General features: G+C 42.1%; 1 protein-coding gene across 1 annotated transcript; it reads right to left on the bottom strand.

The window, feature by feature from the left end:
• Positions 1 to 3,833: 3,833 nt before the first annotated feature.
• Positions 3,834 to 5,025, bottom strand: fam43b (family with sequence similarity 43 member B; the record flags this gene model as incomplete). Its single annotated transcript, XM_079239583.1, has 1 exon — positions 3,834 to 5,025. The coding sequence occupies exon 1, from the start codon at positions 4,818 to 4,820 to the stop codon at positions 3,834 to 3,836; it is 987 nt and encodes a 328-aa protein (XP_079095709.1). The 5' UTR covers positions 4,821 to 5,025.
• Between the last annotated feature and the right edge of the window lie 15,648 nt (positions 5,026 to 20,673).

Below are 20,673 nucleotides of genomic sequence, written 5' to 3' on the forward strand. Positions count from 1 at the left end.
TCCCTAAGCTTTGGAACTACCTTAATGTTTCTTAAATAAGAGATTAGAGCAACAAACAGCGTTTGGGTTAAATCATCTTTTTAAAATAAACTCATTCAGCACAATGTGACATCTGTTCGTTTGTCTGACTTCTTCATTTCTTCCTGCTGGTTGTAGTGAAGGACCTCTCTGAGACAGATCTGGGTTAACCAGGATTTTACTAACAACTGTGAAGAACAGTGAGAATTTAATGAAAAAAAAAAAAAGAAAAGGCAGGATTTAGCTTGCAAGGAAGAAGTCAGAGCCAGGAAGGAGACGGGAGGACGTTCCAGCATGGCGGAGACGAGGTCCAACGGTGTGTGAGAGTGGAGCGGCTTGGCGATTGAATGCAGGAACAGAGCAGCTGTGGTGAAGTATGTCAGGAGTCTAACGCTGGGCATCATTTTTACAAACATTTAAAAGACAGGAATTGTTTATTTTCCTGAAATTCTTTCATTTTTTGTTATGTTGGGATTAAAGCAGCAGAAGCAGAAGTCCCAGCGGATCAGTGGCAGGACGCACCGGTCAGCCACCATGCATGAAGCAACAGGAAGTAATGGTCATTTTTAACAAAACATAATAAATTATACTTGCTGGACTTTTAAGAAATTATTCATACATGCATCACCTTTAAAAATATCTTTATATAGTTTTGTTTTTGGTGAACTCTGAGCTACTAACTGGTTTATTGGCACCCTGTTGGTGCCCTGCAGCATCATGAAGCTGAGCCAATGGATGCCAACACGCCGGCCATTTTGAACGTGCACAGTGACTGTTTCAGCAAAGTAACAGAAGAGGACAGTGCTGCAGGAAGAGAAGACATGAAAAACAGAAAGAGACAGGACATAGGAATGACTTTCACCGTCTGGAGGGAGCTCAGAGTACAGGTCGGCAGCAAGATGGATGCTGAATCAGCTGTTGTTGGGGGGCGTGCAACTGAAAAAACTCTTCTAAAGTTCTGTAATGTCTCTTCAAAGTGCCTCTTCTCATTTAGGAAGAACGCAGTAAACAGATCATTGATAAAAGTCTTGAATAAATCTGAGCCAATCTGATCATTTTGTTGTTTAATTGGGGTTTTCAGTGGAAAACTAAGTGAGTTAACTGGAAGTTTCTCTCCAGTCAGCAGCGTGAACTTGAAAACACACCATCTTTTTCTGTTTTTTTCCTCTGAAAAGCTGCCTTTGGTTCATGTGCGCTAAGCAGAGCCTCCTTCCTTTGGCCTACACGGGCAGCATGCAGAAGCAGAAGCTGCTTTTTGCCACGTCCAGTCCTCACCGGAACAAATCGGACCGCTACACGCCGCCAGCCACTTTGCAAAACAACATTTTGTTCCTTCTCCTCACGATGGTGACAGTCGGGCCTGTTGTGCTGTCACTCATCTCTTTGTGCTGCTTCAGAAATGATGCATGAGGACGTGGAAGCCACTGAGCTGATGCACGTGCACGAGGAAGTGTAGATTTTCACAGCTACACCTGACAGGACAGCGTCTGCCATGTTGTCCATGTGTGTGTCGATGTTTTTTTAAGCCACAGACGATGTAACAAATGAAAACGGGCTCTGAACCCGGGCTCCAGTCCTCGTTCCTCTGAAAGATGGGTCAGATAAAAACCCAGCATGCACCTTGCTGCTGCCATCTGTTCCCCTCTTCTCTGTTTGCTTGATAAGAGTTATGTTTCCATAAACTGCTCTTTCTTTTCCAAACCACTCCATATTAGCATTGCACTGGCATCGTGTCTGCACACAGTTCTGGTTGCCAGTGGCCAAACAGTGTTGTGTGTGTTTCTGTGAGAGACTGTTTATGCAGAGCCGCGTCCTCTTCAATGGACTAAAGATTTAAAAGAAAGTATTCAGACTCCGGCGAGGTGACAGAACTCTCCTCTGACGTTAAATCCTGTCCTCTTTCAGATGGAGTTTATTCCAAAAGAAGAAAAATGTTGATCTCCCAGGTTTCAGATGAGGCATCTCCACCTTTTAACCACATCAAAACAATCCATCCCAGTAACTCAGAGCAACTGAACACGGTTATGTTGTCTCGCGCACCAACAAAGCAGAACCTAGACCTCTTCAGAAGCAGAATTCCTAATGAAGGAGTCCAACTCAAACAGCTTTTGATGTTGTTAAAGTGAATCTTTGAACAGTTTTTTCATCAATAATTTCACAGCATTTATCAATTTATTGCACCGAAATGTAAGATGATGAGCTGGAATGTGGGGTGTGAAATATTTATTGGTTCTTGGCGATAATAAACCCCTTGGTTGCAACGCAAACACGCTTCTATTGCGTGTTTCGCTTGGTTTCAGTAGGTCATCATAGCAGCTTCATCTTCGTTAAAATGGATGATGTAGACCATTAAAAAGTTGAAGTGCGGCGCCAACTTCATGGTCATTGGTTTGAGGTCATGTTGTTCAATCCGAGCCTGACGGCTGTCCTGCTGAGGCGGATGCTTTATGTTCATTTCCTGAACATTGGACCCTGCTGATTAATTGTTCCCCTCACAGTGAAGTGATGGAAAGCCACTACAAAGCCTACAGAAACGTATGACTTCTGAAACCGAGCGTCCGTTTAGAGCCGGTGCCATGTCTCGTTTCTTGTTTTAGATGTAATTTAATTCTACTCGAGGAGCAGATTTAAAAGACTACATCTCCACATCACAAGCATGCAAATCCACAGCAGTGGAACGCAGCGTTGTCACGTTCATTTGAATAATCCCTTTTGATAAGATCTAGAAATACCCTCCCTCCGAGATTCAAGAAGGGAAACCCAAGTGAGGGCAATTTTTATTCATCTCATTTGGAAAATAAATAGCTTCATCTCATAGTAATAATCACAATGCATCTTGAGACAGTAGCACACATTAAGCACAGATAAGAAAACAGTTTGGGTCCAGTCTTGAGGCTCCGTCTGTATTTTTGCAAAGGCTCTTGGAAAAAACCGTATTTGCCAAAAACAAACTTGACTAAAAACAGAAGAGCACAGCAAGGACAAACAAAAGTAACACTGCAACAGATTTATAGATGTATAGAGATACATATCAATATAAAAATGCACTACAAAAATGAAAAAGTGCTGCATGAACAGTGGTGTGTTTGTCCCTGGCCACACATTTATCAGTGTTGATTTAAAAGCTGAAGATCTCACACGATGGGGAAAGAAAGGAGACAAAAGCCCGGCGTGGAAAGGTTACTGCTGACTTTTCATGCATAAATGAGAAGGGGTTATAGCAAATGACAGCAATAAACACGCCGACTTGATGGCTTGCCTCCTAAATTATAGCCTTATTCATTAGCCGGCTCTGATCATTAGTAAAACCGTTAGAAACTTCTCCTGTGAGCACTCAGAAAGGTCAGTCTGTGAGCCATTCTGGAGAGGATTGTCATGTTAGAAAATAATTACAGAAATGTACAAAGAAGCTCCCTGAAAAGAACCATAACAAGAGTCCCTGCTGGCGAACATGGCTGGGATTCGGTTGGCTAAAATACATCCTGCCGGGATCGGTGTGTCACCCGCATGTCGGTGCTTTTTGTGTCCTCCTTCGTCATTGTGCTGTTGTTGGTCTGGGCATCACCAGCCCTCTTTTGTAAACAAGCAGTTTCCCGAACTGCTGCGTACGAAGCGAGCATCTCAGCCATCTGGGAGGAATAACAAATCACTCCCACAGAAGCGTCGCCTCATCCTTTCTGTTCTCTTCCACCCGGTCGTTGGAGAAGTTTCTGGTAAACACTTCACATGTCGAGGAAGGGGGAAGGAGTGAGCCTGAGTGGGGCACCGGTGGAGGGCAAAAAGAGGAATGTAGATTCTTTAAAGTCACAGTCCGGTCACACAAGAGAGGTTATAAACGTAAACGTGTTGTTGTTGCTGTCACTGACAAAGTTGATTTGGCATTGCTCCAGTAGGGCGATATCCCCAATATCCAGCTCTGACAATAACTGAGTCGGCTCCGTGTTTGTTGTCAAAACCTTCTGTTTCTCCGGCTGCACCTCGACGTCCTCCTCTTTCCTGTCTTCGCAGTCCTCATCATCCTCCTCCTCCTCTTCTTCCTCTGTGATGGAGCAGAGGCGGGTGGCACTGCCGGGGTTTTCAGCAGGCGGTCTGTAGTGGCACTGCCCGTTCAGCAGCCTCCTCAGGGGCATCAGGGGCACCGCTTCCTCGCCCAGCAGCTGCTGCTGGCAGTGCCGGAAGTCGCTCTGGCGCTTCAGCCGTTTAAACTCGCTGAAGGCGGAGGTGGCGTTCTGGTAGAGGCTGTGGGCGATGGCCTGGGCCTTCTCCGCCTTGCTGACCAGGACGGCGTGACACCGGAGCACCACTGCCATGTTCTTGACCTGATGTCTGTAGATCCAAGCCAGGATTTTGGGTCGACACGGGTCAGCAGTGCAGTATGTGATTCTGTTCAGAGGGTAAAGATGGATGGGCTTCTTTTTCCCAGATTTGTCAGCACTCATCCGGATGCCTTGCGATCCCACCGTTAACCTCATCTTGACACTTTGCTCCCCGTAGTTGCTCCTCGCCCAGATCTTGGCCACTGCCTCCTGGGTGCAGCCGTCTCCCTTCGCTGTGATGGTGACCACGCTGCCGAGGTAGCGCACATTGTAAACCGGCTCCTCTTTGTTCAACTCCACCTTTTGTCGTTTGGTGTGAAAGATGCTGCCCACCCAGTCAAAGGGACAGTCGGGCAGCAAATCGGGACAGGAGCGCAGAAGAGAGGACAGGATGGAGTGGTAAGTCAGCCCCGTCCCCAGACTCTTGGGCTTACTCTTGGCCTCATCCTCCACCAGAACAAACTTATTCCTTCTCCAGGGCAGCATGGTAGCGGAAGGTGTTGGACGCAAATGAGTCCGTCTGCCGCTGCTTTTCCTGCCGTCAGCTCAGACGAGAAGTGTTTGAAAGCCGCTGTGTGTGAGGAGAGTAAAAAGAAAAGCAAAGAGAAGCTGCTTCTCGGCGCTCAGAGGAGAGACTGAGCGCTGCGAGCCTCAGCTAGTCTGTTACCCCAGTTGCTCCTCCTTCCTCTCCTCCTCCTCCTGTTCCTCTCTCTCCCCGGCTGTCTGCATCACGCAGCGCTGATCAGTGCAGGAGTCTTAAACCAGCTCTCAGGCATCCTCACCCCCCTTCCCTGCTTCTTGTTTTACTTCCATATGGCTTCCTACCAAGGTGTTGTTTATCCTTTCAGCTTTGCGCTGAGCTATCGCTGTATCGCAGCGTTCCCTGGAAACCTGACGAAAACACTATCACCACGTCTCTCAGAGCAATAGAGGCGCTGCTTTTAATTAAGCTCATCATATTTAATATGATTTATTTGTTTCCATCTTGCAATGAAAACTGTGTTTTATGGTTTAAAGTTGAGGATACCCAGAAAGTAGACACATCTGAGTATAAACTCGGCTACATTTAGTCCTTATGGTCTAGTAATGGCCCACATTTGGCTCAAAATATTCTTCATCGCCTGTGAAAAAGATGCAACACACAGTTCAGCATCACTGAACTGCTGTTTTAGGAACAAGTGATGCTTTTAAAATGAAGTAAGCTTCCACACAGCGTGAACTTTTACAGTACGCCTGGCAAAGTAGAGCAAAACTACATTTTTTTAGCTTGTTAGGGTCAGATTTAAAAATTCCATTTGAGCAATGCTGCTGAATAATTAATTAAACTTCAAAGAAATAAAGTTTCTCTAAAAACATATGCACTGACAGGATGGAATGTAAATTCTGCATGTTAAATCATTTTCTTATGTCAGTGACTGAAAACGTTAAATACATGCTGGTTTCTCAGCTGGTCTGACTTTGAGATCCACCATCGCCCCTTAATGACAAGCCGTGACCCAACAATAAAAATGTTCAACTTTTCCAGTTTTATTTGGTGGATTTTGTGTCGTCTTCATGCTTTTTCTCTTCTTCTTCCCTGGTTTGTTCCTTTCGCTGGTTGTGATTCAGTTAAACAACTCAACACTGCCAGATTTCTGGCCGTATCGCTTCAGTTTCTGTGTCAAAACGGACAAATTACACATTTAAACGACGCAAGAGACGGACGAAGCTGACCCTCCATCTCCACCTTAAACAAACACTATAGAACTTGCCATTTTCCCCGCTATGTGCCGCCTTTTGACAGTTTTTTCGTCATCCATCATGCGTCCTACCTGACCTGTTAGCTCTCTCCAGCTAGCTAAAGACGATCTTACGATGACTCGTTTGTCTCTTTTTCTCTTTTAATCTTCTTGCTTTTCTTTACTGAATCAGAGACATTCCATGTTAAAAACAACCAGTTCCTTATTTCATCACAAAGTGAAACATCACGTCGCGTCCCAGATGCAAGAGTTGCATCGTGTCTCAGTTTCTCAGCTTCAGAATGCTGCTGGGCAGCAGCGACTCTAGAAATGCACATTGTAGATGTCACTGTGTCATCGAACAAGTCGAGGACGCAGAGTTTAAAGGTCAGAAAGTGTCTTTAAGCTGTATTTAAAATGAACGAAGCTACCCTGAGAGTCAGTTTTACTGAAGCTTTTACAAGACAATGTGATCTGTTAGCTTTCTAATGTAGACATGTGGATGACGGCCATTTTCATGCAAAGTGATTCATACTCCTCAGGGTTTTTTTCTTTTTGTATTGTTTTTTCTTTTTCTGTGAAGTAGAAGCCATACAGCCGTAAAAGCAACTTAATCCGCTGGAGCCTCCAGCAGGCATCCCTGGGATGGAGGTGCCTACTGGTCACTAAGACAAACACCTCTCCCCTGATGCTGCCATTCCTCCAGCCTGGGCAGCGGCAGCATCAAACAGCCTTGCCTGACTAAAAGCAATCAGAAGCAAAGTTTCCACATGGACGTTTTCTGGCTTTTCTCATTTCAAAGGAAAGAAAGAAAAATACTGCAAGCAAACATAATGAATCCATCTCAGACACCATCAGTTTTATTCCCATTATGCCTCGTTCTGCAGATGACGGGTCAGTACTCAGAGCCATGCAGTGTGTGAACATTAACGTCTCAATGTTTGCATTATGTCACCACTGCGGGATCAAACATCCATTCACTGTAAAGTGCACGTATCATGGCTGCCAGCAAGCTGTGCCAGACAGCGCGGACTGAACTGTCACGTCCTGGATGAAGTTCTCCGCTGAGAAAATACATTACTGTGGCAACGTAGGAAAAAGAAACGTGCCCTGATGCTGCCCCCGGTGTGTGCTTTGAATTAAAGACACCCATGACTGGAAGAGCGAACTGAATCGGCTGTTTAGCTCTTTTATTTGCTTTTATTTATTGTCATAATTATTCTAGCAGCTTGGAACGCTCACAAAATAAACCCGTAAAGCCAAAACTAAAGTGAGTTAATGGGTTTGTAGGAGTCGGATAAGCAGCCTAAAAGGAGACCACTGTGGAGTCTAGCTGGATGCTCAGAGATTAAAAGAAGGATCAACAAGCTGCCAGCAAACGCGGCATGATTGATGAGCCTTGTGCAAGCAGATGTGGTCCAATAATTTACTTTTTTGATTGTTAGGTTCTTGCAGGGATTAGAAATGGATTTATGTATTCAGTTCTGACTCATCTCAGATATCATGCAGTGACATGATGAATCTTTTCACCTTTGGGAACTGGCTTTCTTTTCTCAGCTTTTTTGTATTATGAACCTTGTTTACCCCCTCAGACAAAGAACATGATTAATTTCAATCAGTTAACTAGAATTCAAGTTGAATGTTAAAACATTATGTTTATTTTACAAGTGAGCCCTTTAAACATCATGAATGCATATAAAACCTGCTCGGGCCACATTAGATCAAGGTTTAATGTAAAAAAAATACCTGTAAAATAACCATTAAACATGGAAAGATATTTTCCGCAGACAAATACGACAAAGACAAACTTCCTTCTTTTTTTTTCTCATCTTTAACTTTTTCCATAGATCAGAGTCAGAAAGTTTTACGTTCTGCTTGATACATCTGCTGCTTGTTGACAGAAAATACTCTATCTAGTAAACTCAACATCCTTTTTATCACAAAATAAATATGTTGGCTTATTTGTTAATGCAGATAGTAATCAGCCAATCACGCGACATTCTTAAGCTGCAAGTTTTACTCAAAACCATCAAGGTTTACAGAGTTCTGAAAAAGTGAAAATATCCAGTGAGTAGCAGTTGTCTGGACCGAAACGTCTCATTAATGTCAGAGGAGAATGGTCAGACTGGTTGCAGATGATAGAAAAACAACAGGAAGTCCAATCAGCACTGGTTCCAACCAAAATATGCAGAACATCATCTCTGAACACACAACACGTCCAGCCTGGAAGCAGATGGTCTCCAGCAGCAGAAGACCACAGCGGGTTCCCTCCTGTCAGTAAGAACAGGAAACAGGCTACAATTCACACAGACTCACCAGAACTGGACAATAGAAGATGGGGAAACTGGTCTGAGTCTCCATGTCAGCTCCACATTCACATGGTACCCAGCCAGCCTGTCCATTTGGGCCCCATAACGGTTACATTTGGTCTGAAAATAAGGGTCCTATGGGTTATTTTGTCCGGTGACCTCAACTAGGTTTGTCCAGATGGGCTTCAAGTTGGTTTCAACCAGGTTTCAGCTGGGGCCTAACTTGATGAATCATTAAGGCCCGATATCCCAGCCAGCATGCCAGTGGGCCATGTGGGTACTGAGTGGGCTTGGGTTTGAACTGGGAAAAATTTAAAGGTCCCATTTGGTTTCAGTTAGACGAGCTTCATTTATGAAGCCCATATGGGCTTTGTGAGCCCATAGGGGATGTAGGTGGGCTATGTGAGCATGGGGAGCCCATGAGGGCTACATAAATGGGCCCCATTTGAACTCAGTCAGAATCAAAATCAAACCTTTATGTTAAAACACAGGCGAGGCCACCAAGGACACTGTGGACAAGCACATGTGGGACCCTAATCTGCAGCCCCAAACATAACCCTTTATGTGCAAAAAGCTCTCATCATTTCCACCATAACGATAAGTTCACTGTCCTCCAACGGCCTCCACAGTCACCAGATCGACATCCAACAGAGCAGCTTTGGGATGAGGTGGAACGGGAGATTCTCATCGTGGAAGTGTGGCAACTGTGCGATCCTTCATGTCAATATGGAGCAAATCCTCTTGGGTTTCCAACACCTTGTTGAATCTATTACAGTAAGAATTAGGGCACTTCTGAAGGTCAAAGGAGGTCTAACCTGATACTCGCCAGGTAGACCTGATAAAGTGGCTGGAGAGTGTAACACTGGTTTAATCTTGCTGATGACACTTTGTCTCTATAATATAATCGTGCAGTCACCATTCTGGTGTTATAGAAGATGTTACACAATACTCTGTAAAGCATTTGTGGATGAAATGTAATAATGTTAACAAACTTACATGGTCTTAATAGTTTAATCACAAGGTATTTTGTGTTATCCTTAAACAAGAAGCTATCCTATTTTCCTTCTCTCAGCTGATGTCAGGTTTTGCTTTTTGACCCAAATAAACTCTTGGCAAGAGAAACTTAGCATCGATCGCTTTAAATTAAGCCGACACAAGTTCACTGAGGACGATGTGTTCTCTTTTATTCTGTGTCTAATTCCAACCTCATTGTCCACTTTAACACTCCCCTTCTTAATTTCACCCTAATTTCTTAAGATAATCAGCCTTTGGCTCTCCTTCATTAAACTGAATAATTTTGTCATTGAGCGTTTGATAATAGCAAACAACCATCATCTTCCTCATTTGTGTTTTCCAGGGAACCTCAGCTGCCTCAGCCATTTAGGGCGTCTAGTCACATCTGCTCATTTTGGTGCAACCATGCATCAAACACTGAATATTCTTTACTATACATACATGTGTTGATAAGATTCAAGCTACAAAGCAGTTTTTGGGGGGAACCTTATTTTCACACAAGACTTTGCAAGTCACGTACGTGAGCACATTTTATATATCAGTTCCCATCTTGCTCAAAATCTCTCCCGCTTTGGAGGATATTCTCTCACAGGACTAAACAATCATGGATGTAAATGTTTTTATTTTGGGAAAACAGAGTGAACATTTTTTTATTATTCCATTGGGACACAAGGTAAAAACGTTGCTACACATTCACTGAGTTTTAACTAAAGCAGAGTGGAACAACCGCCGTTTCACAACAATTGGTGACGTAAATGCAACAGTCACGTCACATCCATGTCCTGTTTGAGATCGCGGAACATGGTTTTGTATGAAAAGTTCCATGTTGGCTTCGGTACGGACTGGAACCCCGTTTAGACCTTGTCATCTCTACTATTTAGTTGTCCTCATTGTCGTTGTCATTCCTGGTAGCCTTATCCATTGAGCCATTCATTTACTTATTCACTTAGTCCAATTCAGGGTCTCAGGAAGCTGGAGCCTATCCCAGCAATGCCCTAAGCACCCAAACTTTTGTCAAAGCATTGGGCCAGAAAAACTCCATACATAAACAAGGCTTCATGACAGCATCACCACTGATCTGATCACTTTACCTCATCATGTCAGATTGATTTTAATCAAATATGAAATACTTGCCTATGTAAAGCTAGAAACTGAGTCTCAAGGCGATCAGAAGTAGGGCCTGATTACACACAATAATGCAAGACAATCTGGTGAAGACTGGAGCTGCTGCCGGTCGCTGGCCCAAAATGAGCTCCAGGTGTGTTAAATAAGCACTCCAGACTCAGCCCTGGGCCACTGGGAAGCCTGTTCAGCCTGTTCAAACCCTCCTAAAACTCAAAAGAAAACACCACAGCCGAAGCAAACTGCATGACAACTGCATCATCCATCTCAATTATTTGGTAAAAAACAGCTAAAATAGGCAACTTGTTTGGTTTAAAAGTAGGATTCATCCCCAAAGGGACATGAATGTCGTCAGAAGCAAGAACCTCTAACTCAAACTGCTTATGCATAAGTAAAGCTGCAGTTTTAAAGAAAAAAAAACTCATTCTTATTTTACACAACTCAAACTACTGTTATTTCCCTTGCAAATACACATCTGTTATCAGCTTATAAAAGTCAGGGTGCAGAGAGTTCCACCGAACCAATTACTTTTATCTAAGTGACATCCACCTATAATTCTTCTTTTTTATCCAGTCTCTTCACATTGCATTTGGAGACTTTTATCCAGGGCAACATATGCTACATATTTCTGCCTAGCAGGCAACCTAATTGAATTGGACTCTCTCCTCATCATGCTACACTTACCCAGTGCAGAGTAATCAAGGAGAGGGGCCGGGCAGAGAAGGGCCCGGCTCTTAGATGGTTGATTTATGATTGTGCGTGAGGGCGGCAGCGAGGCGGCCGAGTGCACAGTAAAGAATAAATGATGACAGAAAGGCCGCTGTGCTCTCCATCTATCAGACTGCAGCCATCAACAAGACGCCTACACCAGACCAGAAATGACACTCATAAAAATGAAGGGAATGTTACTTTACATTGCAGAGACCTGAAATGTTTTCTTTCTTTTCACAAAGAGTAAGCGAGAGTTCGAGGGATGAAAATCAATATCATCCTCCTCCCTCTACTACAGACTGTAGAGGCTTGGCTGGACGTGGAACGCACATCAAGTATATCGTTTAATTAATACAGAAGGACACACACACATATATAAATATATATTATATATATATTTATATATATATATATAATTTTCTTCTATAATGAAGTAACTGGTTTGTTTTCCAAATTAAGGAGAGCAGAGAGGTCACAAGAGATTTCGACTCCCCTTTAGTTACTCCTGTACAACGCAAATGGAAAACGGCTGTACAGCATTAAGTGATTAATTACGTTGTGTGTAGGTCATAGAACAAATAAGTGAATTACCAGAGATCAATGACGGCATGTTAATTGGAAGTTTTATCTGGATCTGGGTTATACCCACCTAAAATTAGAAGTACTTCAAAATGGGATTAATGCAGGTTGTGTTGCCAGTAGATGAAACGACAAATGTCCTTGTCATTTCAATAAAGTTCTCAGCCTTACGTGTTCGATAAAAAAAGCGAAGAAATGATCTTAATTTATTGCCAGATGCACACAAGCACACATGGTGTCATTGAAGGTCCCATATTGTACATATTTCTAACAGTTTCACCTGGATATTTGAAGTCAAACAACATTGTTTTCAAAGAGTTTCGCCCCCAATTCAGCCCCTGTTCTTAATTTCAGCCATTCCAAAAGTCGGTCTACTGATCTCTACTGAGAGTAGGTCGCTTCTGTGTCTGTAGCTATAAATGTTCATGAGCTGTGCTTGTCCATGCTCACTCCAGGCCTCCGTTAGAGAGAGGGAGCACCTTTCACTGGCCCATCTCTGTGATTTTAGAGGGTAGGCTCAACCAGCAGGGGGGCAGGTCAGTGACAGTGTCCACTACTGGGGGGAGTGGTTATTCCCCTTCTTGAGATCACAAAGGTCAAGATCTCAGACTCATTTGTTTGATCACACATGAAAAAGTGGAGCAAACAAGCAAGAAAGACGACAGAATTATCTAATTTTTGGGCCTCACATACAGAATATGGAGACATTTGAATATTTGAAAAGCTTTAGAAATTGAAATTTACATAATAAGGGACCTTTGGGTAACCCATGAGTCCTACAGGAGAGCTGTTGGTGGGAAAGAAACAGATTTTTCGTCTTTTAGGCTACTTACAGAAGAGAGCTGCAGGTCTCTAACATGGAAGCTCCATCCAAAGCCTTGAAGGTAACGTGGGCTGGTTTTGCCAACAAAATGGCAATTAAAAAGGTTTTAGAGGCTTTTTGGGCAGGTTAGAATAACCTTCAGCCTCTTCACATCTGCATCTTTAAAAGCCATTTTCTTCAGAATTTAAAAAACAATCCACATTGAGTGAGAAAATAAAATGCAAATAAACTCTTCTGACTGCCTCTGGTAGTTAAAATCATAAGTGAGTGACTGATTCATAAATTACCCCAAGGGTCTATAGCTCCTCTGCTCACTGGTTCAGTAAACCCAGAGTTTCACATTTTAAAGCTTCCATGTGGTTTTAAGTACATGGGCAGCAAATATGAAGCCTATACGTGATGTATGAGCCCCGTAGGTGGGTTAAGTGGACACGGGGAGCCCATGTGGGGCTGGCTAAATGGGCAGCAAGTTGGGCTCCAGCTAAAACCCAGTCAAAACCAACTGGAAACACATATGACCCAAACAAAAGTGAGGCCACCAGGAAACTGCAGACAAAAGCAGTGGGACCAAAATTTAACCATTAGGGGCCCCACATGGACATACTGGCTGGGTAAATGATAAACTAAACATGTGGACATGTTCACTAAAATCCCACTAGTCAAAGTCTCTGGGTCCCTCGTGCTCTTTGGGGTCCCCAGGATGGGAACCACTGCTCTAAAATAGAGAAATCATACGTTTACATCTTTCTATTGGAGCAAATAACCCCAAATCACTTTCATTTCTTTAAATCCTAAAAGGCAATCTGTTGAAGTGTTTCTCAACCCAGGTCCCCATGTTTTACACGCATTCCACCTTCAAAATTTGATTTGATTTGCGGGATTTTATTGAACATGCCCACACCAGAGCCACCATCAAGAAGGCCCAGCAGAGACTCTTTTTCCTGAGGTTCCTGAGGAACAACCCCTTGTCTCAGTCCTACAGATGCTCCATCCAGAGCATCCTCACCTACTGCATCAGTACCTGGTTCTCCAGCTGCAGACAGGAAGGCGCTCCAGAGGGTTGTCTCCATGGCACAAAAGATTATTGGCTGTTCCCTACTATCTCGGGAGGATCTGCACAGCCAGCACTGCCTCAGGAGGGCTAAACAGATCCTCAGGGATCCAACTCACCCTGGACAAAAACCTTTTGACCTGCTACCTTCTGGTGAACGCTACAGGACACTAAAAATAAAGACAAACAGACTAAGAAATGGTTTTCATGCCAATGCCATCATATCATGAAACGCTGCATGAATGTCCTGCAGTCAAGAACTCAGAGTTCATTATGGTGCAAACTCCACCAGATGCAATATCTGGTTGGCTGAATGGGTGGAATGTCCTGTAGGTTCTTTCACTCTTCGATTTATTACCACTACTTTTTATATGTTTATAATTTTACATGTTAAGATTTATTTTACCTCTGTTTTTATTCCTTCATACTTTTGATATTTTATATTTTTGTTGCACCTTATGACGGTTTGCATATTTTCAATTTTGTTGTAATCATGTCATGACAATAGAGACATTCAACATTCAAAACACCTCAGTCATTTTATCAAACTTGATAATTAAGTTCTTTGCAGCCTGTTGACGAGCCATTTATTTCATCCAGGTGTGTCAAAGTAGAGTTACCTGTAAAACACGCAGAGCAGGGGGTCCTGAGGACATGGACTGAGAAACACTGAAACACTGCCGTATTTGGGCAGTTTTTACACCAGAAGCAGCCAAACCAAATCCAAAGACAAGTTATTTCAATTAAACTTTATTTATAATGCACTTTTCCTGCCAAATGCAGCAAAAAGTGCTTTACGTGATAAAAAACAATTTATGCATAATGAAATAAATGACAAAGTCTCCCCACAACAAAGTAAACAACATGGAAATCCATCCTTAATGTCAACAGTTTGGACACACTGTCCCATTGGTACTGGTAGTGAACATGCACATACAGAGCAGCAGCAGACTAAAAGTAATAAAATTCTGGCTTCACATTTCTTAGATGAAACGTGTCTTTCATTCTACTTCAGCGATTTTATTCTATTTTACCTGTTTTGCTGTATCTGCAACAGTACATTAAACATTCTTGTTTGATGAAGAAGACTCCAGAAGGGAGCTGGTGTGGGTGTTGCAAACTGTCAGGCTTTTTTTCTTTAAAGCAGTCACATCAAATTCCTGCTGTCATCCTCTCATAAAACCGTTCCCTTGTTGTCTTTGTCTCTGTCTGGGTGAAATCTCGGTGAAAAATGTGCCATTTAAATGGGACAAATAAAGACATGAGACAGAGGGAGGCTTACGTGGTCAAGAGAGGATCTGCGAGGAAGACTGTCAGCAAAACAAGGTGATTAATGTTGAACAAAAACCCTCAGGACATTTCTGTTCACGAGGTTGAAAAAGTGGGAGAAGCAAATCATGAATTCTTTAGGCTAATCATCCACATGTCAGGCTGATTATTTCAGGCTTATTTTAGCCAGAAGAGATTTTTTTATGGCAGTTTTTCCTTTAACTTTAGTCAACTTGTAACATCTTGAAAGTAGTTGTAAAGGGAAGAGGTTGCAGAAGCGTGCTGCTGCTCTTAAGTGCTCTTAATTAGCATCTATCTGATGCTCCCTGATGTTCTTTAAAATGTCAGAGTTTTGAAATGTGGAGGATGCCGTTCACATTCAAACAGACTGTCCTGAATTTTCTGCAAAACCTTATGCTTCCTCTCCTACAGTCACTAAGAACATTATTCAACCCCCCAGCACCCACATAATCGATGTTCAGCCATTTCTCTGCAGACTATAGAATTAATTTCCCCTCCATTCACTCCATCGAGCCACAGTTACACAGTGAACATATATGCATTCAATTCTCTCAAGGCATTAGTAATTAATCCTGCTAAATTCATGGTTTCTCTGACTTAGCATGTTGGCAGTAGTCCCGGTGCTAATGTTGGCATCCTGATAGTAGTTTATACATTTTGTAATCATGAACAATAAGAAATATAGTTAGACCCCTCAGTTTACTGTAAATCTGTAGAATCTCTGACCAATCCAAACATTCAGACCAAAATGGAGTTTTTCTGACTCTCCGTAAGCTTCTTCTCCCGGCTCCCCTCTTCCCCCTCCAGCAGCGCATACCTGATAGCCACACCCTGCATATAAATAGCGTGTTAGGATGAAAACACAAAGTAGTGAAGACGAAACTCGGAAGGCAAATATGGCTAAGAAAATGCAGGAAGGATTTCCCGACCCGGCTCGGTTTATTTGCCTCCTCCCGCTAAACAGCCGAGAAAGAGAAAATCAGTAAAAGCTGTGAATAAAAAAGGCTAGGATAACAAAGAAGCAAAACCAAAGGTGGAGGAGCCGAGACAGGCAGGGCCGGATTAAAAGTGCACAGGCCCCTGGGCCCAGAGCGTCCAGGGCCCCCGCCATCCCCAACTCAACATTGTGACAATTGTGAATGAAACACTGTGAAATGACATTTCTCACATCTCTCAACCAGTGGTACCAATAGACACTGTGTTGTAACTGTCTGGCTTTTATGTACATTTTGTTTCATGTCCAAACTGCTGGTGTATGTACTACGTAGGGGTAGCCCCTGGGCCTGTGCCCATTGTGCCATTGGTTAATCCAGCCTTGAAGACAGGGCGCCACTTTCACTTCTTGCTAGCTCCCCAACATTACCTACCCCAGGTTTAAGTATAAAAGGAGAACATGTGAGTGTCTCTTTTTTGCTGTATTGTTGGACAACCCAGTGTTTTGTTCTGTTCTAGCAAGCTAAGTTAATGTTTGTTGCTTGACCTAGCAGCAAAACTGTTATCATCACAACTAGACTTAAGAGGATTTTGCTATGTTTTTTAACAAGTCTTCATTTCAGTTTTTACGCACAATGGACACATTTGAAAAACAGGATGAGCCACAGTAAAAACTAGCATGCTACTACCAAAATGGATCCCCTTTTACCTCCAGAAATCCTTTTATTCTTGGTGTCATAATTCAACAAGGTGTTGTGAACTTTCCTCAGAGATTTTGCTCCATATTGAAATGGCGTACCATCATGATGAGAATCTCCCGTTCCAAGCGGCAACCTCCGGCGGTTAAAAGTGAAGCCTATGTGGAAGTGCATATAATGCAGTTCCCCCTTCATCCACTAGGGGCTGCAAAACAGAATTAATCCCCATAGACTCCCATGTTAAAAAGACCAACTTCACAGCAGAAATAAACATGTTTACAGCCTGGTACAAAACTTCATTTTCAGTTTAGGTCAGGTTTACCTTCATGACAACTGTGGAGGGAGTGAATTTTTTTCTAACTCACCCGTTTAAAAGTAATTTAATCTCAAAATTTGCCACATTTAGGGGCCAAACCTGTAACAAACCTTTAGGTAAACCAAACCTGTAACTTTCAGTAGTATAAACATATCTGACACAATGTTGAGGTCATGATTCATTTGCATCATGCAAAAATCAAAGCTCAATATAGAATCATAAAAATCATTACTCTGGAACCAGCAGGATTTGGTCTACAGTCAACAGTACATCAACAACTCTCCAGTTAACCATAAGCAGCACAAAATGCTAGTTGTTTAAGATGGACACATAATATTAAAATATTTTGATTCATCAGGTTGTTGTACATATGATTCATGCTTGTTGCAGACATCATGCGTCATGACATCATGCTGAGATGTTTGCTTGATGCAAGAAAAGCTCACAGCAGGCAGGCCTGGAATTTAGTCTGATATCCTCAAAATGTTGTTTCCTCACAGCAGAGTCGAGACGGATGTTTATTTCTGTAAGAACAAGCAGCTGAAGAGAGCTAACCTGGGGAATGGGGGGCCTATTTATGAAACATGTCTATTTATGAAACACTGAATTTGAAAAAAAAAAAAAAAAAAAAAAAGTCTCCTTTGCCAGCTCATAGTATGGATGGGTGATAACAAAATATTCCCTGTCGGTATGAAACCATATGTTGCTGTATTTTTTTTCCACCAATATAGATATCAATTCTGACATCGATTCCAATATTCAGTATTCGTCAATACTTCTTGCCACTAAAAGAAAATCTCAATTGTACCGTGTGCATTGATATCTTTAATGCAAAGGCAATATGGAAGATAAATTAAAGAAATGCTTTTAAAACAATGAGAAATTATACTGATGAGTAGATTAAATAAAAATAAAAAAATCATTTTAAATGCTAAAATATAATCAATTACAAATATATATATATATATAAATATATATATATATATATATATATACACACACACACACACACACACACACATATATATATATACATATATATATATATATATATATATATATATATATATAAAAACCTCATCATCACTTGCAGTAGCAGCATCACCATGACATCTGACAGGCAAGTATGATCACTATGATCATATGACACAGGGGGAACACTATTGCTGAGATTCACTGCAATTTATTGCATAAAAATTCTCAGAAGTGAAAAAATAAATAAAAAATTTCGAATGTACAAAAAACACATGATCCACCAATAAAAACGATTAAAATGAGCATAAAAATAAAAGAAAAATTACAAAAACCACAAGTCAACAGGTGTTAAAAGCCAAAGAAAAGTTGTTTTTTAAGCAATAATTTAAAAAAACAGAACGTAAAGAGGCCGGTTTAAAGACGCATTACGTAACTTTCCAACCTTAAAACTCAGCGTTCCAGACTTGTTTAATGACACAGTGACATTTATCATGTGCATTTGTGGAGCCGCTGCAACCCAGCAGCGTCCCAAGGCTGCGAAACCAACACTTTACAGCTTTTTCATTCAGGACCCTGCATGATGCTACCGCAGAGTTTCACTTCACTACAGAACAGGTAAAAACACACTGGCTGTTTTAAATGTGCACTGTTGCAGATTGGCTTGAGAGAGCTAACAGGTCAGGTAGGATGCAAGATGGATACTGAATCAGCTGTCGAAAGGGGGTGAGCGACAGGCAAAATGGCAACAACTCTGTAGTGTGTGCATATGTGGTGGTAAGTGGTTCCACAGTCTCACTCCAGCGACAGAAAACTCTTGGTCACCTCTAAGCTTCTTCTTGGCTGAGAGGACGGTGAAATGTGACCGGTCTGCTGACCTGAGGGAACCTGACTGTATGTATATTTGAAGCAGCTCTTACAGATACCTTAAGGCAGGCCTGTCTGGTATCTGGCAGGTTTTTGTCACTTCCCTGCTCAAACACACATGATTTAAATCAAATGGATGCAACAGCTTCTTGTCAACCTATTTATTAACTTCGGTCAGGTGCGTTGGAGCATAGAGACTACAAAAACCAGCAGGATACCGGCCCTCTAGACTGGAGTTTGACACCTGCGCTGTAAGGTGAGACCATGGAAGCTAAAAAAAAAACAAAACAATTAACTCTAAAACAAATGGGTAGCTAACAGAGAGGAGCCAGTCTGGAGTAATGTGCTAATGTTTTTCAGTGCCTGAAAGTCAAGCTGCAACATTTCGGTCCAACTGCAGCCGATCGAGGAAGGTCTGACTGAGCCCAACGTGAAGCGTATTGTGATCATCTAAACAATTTGACATGAAAGTGTGGACTAAAATCTCGAGGTGATGCTGGGAAAGAAATGGTTTACCTTCAAACAAGTAAAAAAAATGTTGAAAATACATGTTTTGTATAAGCAGAAATGTTTTCTGATACTCAAAAAATATCTAATCCCATATTTTGACTCTCATATATCAAACTATCAACTCCAGAGTATCAATACTCCCATCCTTCCATCAGAGTTGGGACCCCCACAGTTATTGGTTTCACTTATCAGACTCACTGTCCTGATTTAGACCTGCTGGAAGAACGATGACCTTCTCTCTCTCTCTACTAATGCCAGATGTTTGACACATGATGTTGTATTGGAATAAAGTGTGTGTTTCTTTCTATAAACTTTGTAAACCACTCCATCATGGCATGACCTAGATTTATTTCAGATGTTTTTGTTAGTGCATACGCTAATGGCAGGACCTACATGGAGTGAAATGGCTGCCGGTTGTTTGTTCCACAGTTCACTCTGAGGTAAATGGCTCAGAGTTTTAGCTAAATATATTGTGGTGGTTTTGATAGCTTGCAGGTCTGGACCAGCCAGACAGAGAACCAAGCATAATGGCTGCTATTTTAGGACTTTTATGAGGATAAACATTTTGCTGAAGCAGATTTTCTTTTTAATTTTTTCCCCTAAAAATAAAAAGGATTCTTCTTTTTTCCGTGTTCTGTGCAAATTTATATAAGTGTAATGAGGTGGTTTGTAAGGTGACCTGGAGTCATGGCGGTGGTGGAACACAGCGGCAAAGAAAGATTAAATTTGTCTACAGCCTTGGCTGAGAGGGTCATCTCAGGGCCAGAATGTGCTTCTCCACTCTGTGACTTGCATGTGCATCATCATACTTTACATGCAGTGCAAAATAAATTAATTTTCCCAGACAGCTGCATTCATTTTCAGGCTCTGCAGCGGCAAATGCATGTGGAAAATCGGCTGTGGCGCCGAAACAAGCCGGAAAACATCCCTAACATCAGAAAAAAAACTGAAATTGTGATCAGTTTTTAAAATAAATCAACCTGATCTTCTCAATCACACACTATGAAGCATAGCAGAGGATTTATGGGACTGATCTGAAAGACAACTAACGTGACAGCTGGCGGGATTGCATTGAAAATATAAGTCAAATAATCGTAAACATGGTGAAATGAAGCCTTGAATATATTTTCTTACGTTCCGCACATGCTTCACAACCTGCAGCTGTGTCTGAAAATATTTGTGGACAGCAACATAAATTTCTCCATTTCAGCTGCTCAGCACAACACGCTCAGTTTGCAGTTATGTCATAAATATGGGCAGAAAAAGTGCAGAGTGAGCGTTAGCTTTATGACCTCGACAACCAAACAGGAGAAAAGGTTTAGATCAACGGTGTGCGAGTCTACTATCCCATAACTTCTACTCGTATCTCTTCTCCAACACTCCAATAAAAGTGGCTGAACTCTCTCATTCATGTGCTTCAGCTCTG

This window comes from Telmatherina bonti (genome assembly GCF_933228915.1).
Source record: "Telmatherina bonti genome assembly, chromosome: 4".
Lineage (NCBI taxonomy): Eukaryota > Metazoa > Chordata > Actinopteri > Atheriniformes > Telmatherinidae > Telmatherina > Telmatherina bonti.